The sequence below is a fragment of the Tinamus guttatus genome, unplaced genomic scaffold (assembly GCF_059628265.1).
Source record: "Tinamus guttatus ecotype Peru unplaced genomic scaffold, ASM5962826v1 Tinamus_guttatus_pri_ptg000208l, whole genome shotgun sequence".
Lineage (NCBI taxonomy): Eukaryota > Metazoa > Chordata > Aves > Tinamiformes > Tinamidae > Tinamus > Tinamus guttatus.
In genome coordinates this window covers 763,422-771,056 of record NW_028288742.1, presented here as the reverse complement: position 1 = coordinate 771,056, position 7,635 = coordinate 763,422, and the positions used below count along the sequence as shown (strand labels likewise).

General features: G+C 43.4%; 1 protein-coding gene across 1 annotated transcript; it reads left to right on the top strand.

The window, feature by feature from the left end:
* The first annotated feature begins 351 nt into the window (after positions 1-351).
* MAP1LC3C (microtubule associated protein 1 light chain 3 gamma) lies at positions 352-2,276 on the top strand. Its single transcript, XM_088524312.1, has 4 exons — positions 352-418; positions 495-550; positions 727-833; positions 1,749-2,276. The coding sequence occupies exons 1-4, from the start codon at positions 352-354 to the stop codon at positions 1,954-1,956; spliced, it is 438 nt and encodes a 145-aa protein (XP_088380438.1). The 3' UTR covers positions 1,957-2,276.
* The last annotated feature ends 5,359 nt before the right edge of the window (positions 2,277-7,635 follow it).

Here is a 7,635-nt window from a genome sequence, read left to right as displayed (position 1 = left end):
GGACCCAAGGTGCTGTGACCCCCGGCCGAGCTCCCACCCAGCTGTGGCGGAGACATGAGGCGCGGAGGGGCTCCCGAAGAGGAACGACGGATGGAAAACGCGCCCCGGGGAGCGGAACACCCGGGGCGCCGCCGAGCACCCGGCAAAGAAGCTGCTGCCGCTGCTGCCGCCGCTGCCGCCGCTGCGGGGGCGTCGCGGCGGCGCCGGACGGGGGCGGAGAGCGGCCCGGGGGGCGCCCTCCCCCGGCCGGGCCGCCCGCACGAGGCCGGCGCCGGCACCGGGGGCGGCGCGGGCCGGGCCGGGGGCCCATAAGAGTCGCGGGGCGGCGCTGCCGCCGGGCTCGTGCGGGTCATGCAGGCGGTGCCGGTGCCCGGCGGCCCGGCCGCCTCCCGGCCCTTCAAGCTGCGCAAGAGCTTCGGTAGGAGCCGGGGCCGCGGGCGCGCGCGGGGCCGGGGCCGCGCACACGCGTAACGCGGCTCTTCTCTCTCGCGCAGCCACCAGGCGAGAAGAAGTAGCCGGGATCCGGGCGAAGTTCCCGACCAAAATCCCGGTAAATCTCTCTGTGGTGCCGCGGAGGTTGGTGCTGCTCTTTGAAGAGAAACATTGAGGCTTTTTTTTTTTTTTTTTTTTTTTTCCCTCCAACTTTTCCTCTAAGAGGGAGGGGGGGAGGAACTCAGTGTTTCAGATTTTTTTTTTTTTTTCTAAGCGTGACTTTAATTAAAACAGGTAATTGTTGAAAGGTACCATAAAGAGAAATACCTCCCTCTCTTGGACAAAACCAAGTTTCTTGTCCCCGAGGAGCTGACCATGATGCAGTTCATAACCATCATCAGGTAGGTGAGGTGGGGCTGTGGTGGGCTCGGCGGCAGGTCTCCATTTTCTAGCACTCTACTGTAAAAACTTACCTAATTTGTTTGTGTGGGAGGAAAGTGTAACGGTATCTCTGATGACTGTCATCTCTTACAAGTACTTAAAGAGTGTCTTGCTTTGTCTCTGCCTGAAGAATTTAAGGAAGTTGTACTGAGGCTCTGGGGTTCTGTTCTGCTCTTGCTCTATTGCTGGCTTACTTGTTTGTTGTTTGTTTGTTTTTTAAACTGTAGTTTACTGAACCTGCTTAAGGTTGCAACAACTCACAGGTGTGAGCTGTGAGCACTCTAAATGCTTCTCACAGCTTCTTAATGCTTCTAAACAACTCTTTTTCCCAAAACAGTATGTGGAAATCCCATAAAATCAGCAGCAGTCTCTGACCAAGCACTACAAAGCCCATACCTTTCATGCAAGGTTTCTGTAAACTACAGAAGGGCTTTTTAGATATCTAATATTTTCTATAAGAGATGCATAACTTGAGGATCTGTATTTAATACCTTTTGAGAAGGACTGTTCTTTCAGAGACCAATACTTTAGCAGACCATGCTGATATCATTTGTGATAGCAATGCTACAGAAGCTTTTGGTTTCTAATCAGCACTTCTTTTGGTAGGTGGGAACACACAGGCTAGACTTGGTAGCAGTCATGGTCTAACAATTTGATTTTAAGCCTCAGAGCACAAGCCTTCCAGCTTCCAAACATAAAGTTAACTTCCTGGTGATGAAAGATGTTAAACCACATAATGACTTTATACAGCATTTTTTGGACATAGTTCATGTTACTACTCCACATAATTTATTTCAAAGACTAGAGATGAAGCTTCCTTGAATTTGCTAACACTTAATCTTTTTCTTTTTTTTTTCCCTCTCCTCTTAACTCAGAAGCAGAATGGCTTTAACTGCTACACAAGCTTTCTACCTGCTGGTGAACAACAAAAGCCTCGCCAGTATGTCCTTGACAATGGCAGAAGTGTACAGGGACTACAAAGATGAAGATGGCTTTGTGTATATGACATATGCCTCCCAGGAGATGTTTGGATGCCTCTTACCCACTGCTCGAGGGAAAACTATGGAATGCCTTAAAACCTAAGGTGATGGTATCTACTTGCTGTGGCTAAGCAGCTATGCTATGGATCATGCCGGTGACATGAAGTTTGGAGATGCTCCTTCTAATGAGTTCTTGAGCTCGGTACTGGGGAGTGATGACCCAGAGGTTGGCAGGACCAGCTTGAGGCAGAAATAGTGGTTCACTTCCTAGATAATAGTTTGTATATATATATATTTTATATTTAAAGACACTATGGATTTTTGAAACTGCACCTCCACTTTTCTTTGTAATACCAGTATGTTTGTAACTGCTTTTTAAGATGTCCCTAAAACCTAAGAGTAAAATAAAGACACTCTTAAGTATTGGCTGAATGTTACTATTATTCTGGGGAAAGATTGTAGGAAACTACCAGAATTTTTCCAGAGCAGTCCCTTTTTTTTTTTTTTGGTGTGTATGTGTGCTCAATTTCCCTTTAATAAATGAAGGATTGCCTGCACAGAGAACTTTAAAATTTCTGAATGGAATAATGCTTAAGTTTGATCACATGGGAGCAGAACCAGATTTATAAATGGCTCAAGGTTGGTATCTGAGCTCCAGGTTTAAAAGTAGACTTTAGTAGCACTAAAGCAGAGTACAGATGCAGTGTACATTAACACCTAGATAAACTACTACTGTCACCTGCTACAGAAACTGCTGTGAATGTCTATGGTAAAGGTAAATTTGGTTTAAATATGTAATGATGGGTAGTAAGCATAACCAAAATATGGATTTCAGAACTTGAACCTTAGCTTAATCAATTGTTCAAGAGTCTGCTCTTACTACTGAATCCTGCCAGTGTGCCTCCTTCCCCTGGAGGCACACTTCTGTCTTGTCCCCAGGAAACTTCAGTGACCTTTCTCTAAGATGGGCAGCATGTGTTGTATCTTGCAATTCAGTGTACCAGTGTCTCTAGGAAATGTCAAAAATACCAAGTAGTGAAATGCCAATTCAACTAACATGCAAACTGGATGCCTAAATATGAACCACAGGACCTCCTGACAGGAGGTTCCATCTGAAGTGTAGCCCAAGCTAGTTTTTTCCCCCTCTCCTAGAAGTAAGTATTGAAGTTGTAGTGTTTTCATTGTGCATAATCAACTTTAAGCACCAGCTCAGCTAAAATCTGTTACTGTGCAGTTAATTATCAACATTCATCAGCCTCAACTTAAGAATCTTAATCTTTCATCTTACTGTAAGATGAAAGTCCTATGCTCAGTACTGAACTGATAATTACAGAGATTAATGGGAGAATTGTTAGCAAAGGAGAAGTGTTGATAGTATTTAAATGCATAAGGAAAGAATTACAGCCTTTTGCAGTGGTTCTCTTGCACTAACCATCTCTTGAACTTGAGACTCTGAGCATGTGTGGGTTCAAGCCTCTGCATCTGAAAAAAAGCTACAGCATTTGCCTGCTAAGGGGTACCTGCCTTATTGATGGGGATTTTTGGCAACTTGTAAAACATGGAAGGGAAGCACAAAGAAATCATTGACCTGACTGAGTCAGTGGAAAGTGTAAGGCTATGTAATAGCATAGGTTATGAAAACATGTGGACTTTTGGCTCCCAGAATATGTTACTAGGGTAGATCTCGCTTATACTCATAATAGAAACAGTTTCCACTTCACAAATTGAACTGAAATAGTCACTTGTTAGGAGCCCTGGGGAAGGCACGAAGACACCTGTTTGGCAGGAGCCATGCAGGGCACTGCTGCGCAGCTGTGGGAACCTCGGCAGGGACAGGGAGAGAGAGTGGGAACAGCGGGAAGTCTCACTAGGCTCAAGCTCTCTTGCCAGTCTAAGAGCTGGCTTAATATTTTGCTCCGTTGGCTCCTCTGTGTTTGTCTTCCTGTCTTGTTTGATACTTGGTACTTAAAGAGGAAAGCCCTCCAAGTTCTTGGCTGGAGCAATAATGTCTGAAAGCCAATTTTTTTTTTTTTAATATAGTGGTTGAGGTTTAAGTGTTGATCCCTCCACTTGTTATTGCTAGTAGCTGTGTGGTGTCTAACAGATGGAGTCACAGATTCAGCCCCCTGTCCTCCCCCAAAATACAGTAAGGTCAGTTATAGGTAAAAAACACTAGACATGTTTAAACTGACTTGTGGAACCTCAAGAGAAGACTGAGTAGCTGTGAAATCTTCATCACTGAGTAACAGTAACAAGCCTGCCCTCCTCTCATCGTTAAAACAGATAGATATTACTATCAAAGGCAGAATGTCCAAAAGCCTTAGAATACGTCAGGAGTTGGATGCCAAATAAATAGCAGTCATCCTGCTGTTGGACTTGCTTTGGCTTGACTAGAAAGTTTGGTTTCAAACAAATGTCTCTTGAGCTGGGGGAAACAACAATGAGAGAAGCAGCAGATGGGGGCAGGGGGAAAGGGTTTCTGTCCTGCCTGACATACTGACATCAGCAACTGAGATAACCACAACTGCTCCCAACATAGCTGCTGTTTGAAGAGACAATATTTGCTTAGACCATTGCTAACTGATCAGAGACAGGAGCATAGTTATTGCAGTGAAGGACAACACTGTAAGCCCATGTAAATTTTATAGTTGTTTTTTATTTATCTCATTTAAAAGGGGAAAGCAAAGATGCTGCTTGTGCCTGTAAAACTATTGTTATTTCTGAACTGTTGTACAGCCTTGAGGTTTCCGGGATCAGTGAGAGAAAAATAAAACAATCTATCTGAGGTGTACTTCTGTTCTTGCCATAGACTACAAGTTAAATAAGTTAAATTCTGAGGTTTTTGTTTGTTTGTTTGTTGGTTGGTTGGTTTCTTTCTTTCTTTTTGTAGTGAAATGAAGTTGGACAAATAGTATTAGGGAGAAAAGAATTAAGCTCTATTTGCCCTAGCTTTGGTATGGTATGAGGAAAGATCTAGTGAGGATAGTTGTATATATTGCTTGTGTTCTTAAAAAACTAAATCAAAGCCAAACAGAACAAAGATCCCAGGCTGTGTCCTTGATGCAAAAATAAATAAATAAATATTAATGAACCATGCCATTCATGGCTATAATGCATGGCTGCACAGTGGCTGCTTTGGAACAGAGTAGAGGTTTCTTATTTTAAGAAGTTCTAAGCAAGTTTGACTTCTGGGTGTCTCCTGTGAACTACACATATCAGCAAGGCAACTGGAGGAGAACACAGTAGCAATTCAAAAAACAATCAACCCTCAGTTATGGTTTTTGATCCAAACAAGCAAATAAAAAAGAGAAGAGCAATGTCACCAATGTATGTAAGGTTTCAAGAGGATTAACTTTTTTTTCCATGCCTGCTAGCACTGAAGATTCAGCTGCCTTGTGTTTGCCTCGCCACAGCTGGCATACTGCAGTCATCTACCAACACAGCTACAAGTTGTCATTTGTTGCTGTAAGGCAAGTGAGATAACCTGGGCTTGGATTTTGCCACACAAGCAGCAGCAGGAGCTTTCCAAAGTTTTCAAACTGTTCTCATTTAAAAATTACTCGAGAACATTGTGCAGGTAAAATAAATGAATTAATGGAGATATTGAACTTCTCTCTAAAGTACTGGAGGCAACAAGACATATAAATCTAGATACCTTTTTTTTTTTGTTGCTTTTTCCTGCTAACTACTTCAAGACAGTGGTAGCTTAAAGGTAAAATATTAAAAGAGATAAATTATTAAAAATACAGAGGCATATTGTATTCCTCTTCATTTTTTAGTATAGATATAATAACAAGGTAAGTTATAGGAAGTAATAAGAACTTACAAGGAAGTAATAAAAACAGAATATAACCTTCATCATCAAACTGCAGTGCTGTATTTCTGTTTTAAGCAACCCCTATAGTTACTATATGGATCAAACACACAATCGAAAAAACGCTACACAGGATAGACACTATTTTTAGAACACTGGTTTTTAACTTATAGACTATGAAGTGGAGAGGGCGGAAAGAGGGAGGATTTCAATGGACAGCTTCCAAGGAGTATCAGAAAAGCTTTTTTCATGCATGTTACAGTGCAGTTTACGTACAAAATTCAACGGAACATACTCTTCATTCCAGGATCACTACTGCAGAACCATTTCTAGACAACTCTTCTAAATTCAAAAAAAAAAAAAAAAAAAACCATTCTTTATCCACAGGGCTTCAAATCAACCTATTATATTTTAGTTTCGCAAAAATAATTGAGTTCTCCATATAGGTAGGTGCTCCATTTCTGTGGTGCTTGCTAGAATATTTCTTAATGGTTGTGTACCCAGCCCTTTTCCCTGATATTTGCAGGTTGCTTGCCAAGACAAGAATTTCCTTAGGTAGCTCCTACTTGTTCCTACAGTCTATAACATGCAAAGGCTGTATAATAAATAGCAATCTGATCTTAGTTAGAGGAACGCTAATATAATTGTAATGAAGATAGCTGGTGCCCTTACGGCTTCCCTCTAGAAAGTAAGTCACAATTGCGTTGCTTTTCTACATGATGATATTCGTGAAGGTAACATTCATGTTTCACACAAGTGTTTGATAGTCATTGCAGTCCACACTGGTTTTGAGGACCATACAGCAAGCATCAAGGCCAGAGCTTGAGAAGCGGCCCAGGCCTTGGCCCGCCTCCCCACCGCAGGCCCTCACTCCCTTGGGAGTGTGTCATGCCGGGCACACGTGGAGTTTCCAGAGCAGGCGGGAGGGAGCGAGGAGGGGCTGCTCAGCCTCCTCAGACCCCTGAATACATCATGTCCCGCAGGGACTGTAAAGCAGCTTTATGAGGCTGCTCGTGATTTTTTGCAGTGTGGGCTTGGCTGGTGGTGTTTATTTTTGCAACTACGCCAAGAGCCCGGCTTTACTTGCTTGCCTTCTGTGTGAAACAGCATGATCTGTATCACAGAAAAACCTTGGCCAAAACCCACTGTATAGCAGAGAGGTGGGATAGCTATGACTCTTCCACCCTTGAGACAAAGCAGAACGAGCTAGGTCCGTCTGCTGTCCACCAAGAGATCCCTGGTAGACCCCAGGCTCGTTTCTACTGCTTGAAAACAGAGCCAAGCTCTCAGCAACCTGCCAGATGGATATACAGGGAAATCTTTATGTCAACCAACCAGTGGGTGAGGAAAGGGGACAGGGAGTGGGGTTAAACATGCCCATCAGTGCTTCCACCGAACACAGCTGCAGTGCTGTGTCTCCACCAGCCCTCCTGTGACTGAATGGAAAGCCTGAGCGCAGCGTGACATCGCTAGGGCAGCTATTACCTCCGTTAGCTCACATAAAGAAGAAGGAAAACACGAGCGCTCGCAGGTGGAGGGTGGATATAACCCTTTCCTTGGGAAAAAAAAAAAAAAGTGAACTTTGTCAATGGAAAAAAACACACAAGAAGGTGCTGAAAGGAAGACACGGTGAGCAAAGAAATTCTATTCTTAGTGCTGGCACTACTTCACAAGGAAACTTGGCCCTTACTCTGAGAATTCAAAAACTTAATGTCAAATGACTGTTGCGCATATGGTCTGACCAAAATTCCCTAAAAAGCTGCATCTGTAACCAAAAATTAACAGTCAAATAATGATATGAGCTGCATATTTGAATACTGGATGGCTGAGGAAAAGTAACTCATTTTTAGCAGCTTGACACTAAAACACAAACCATCCATCACCGGCAAAACCAGCTGCTGTACTACAGGTGAGGGGAGGATCACCAACTTAGTGCAGACACATTTGTGCTGTCTAGACTGTCAGGGT

Excerpts from the sequence above, each read along its gene's own strand:
- MAP1LC3C (XM_088524312.1), top strand. The coding sequence starts at position 352 with ATGCAGGCGGTGCCGGTGCCCGGCGGCCCGGCCGCCTCCCGGCCCTTC. Across the intron at positions 419-494 it reads CAAGCTGCGCAAGAGCTTCG|CCACCAGGCGAGAAGAAGTA; the intron begins GTAGGAGCCGGG and ends TCTCTCGCGCAG. Across the intron at positions 834-1,748 it reads CAGTTCATAACCATCATCAG|AAGCAGAATGGCTTTAACTG; the intron begins GTAGGTGAGGTG and ends CTCTTAACTCAG.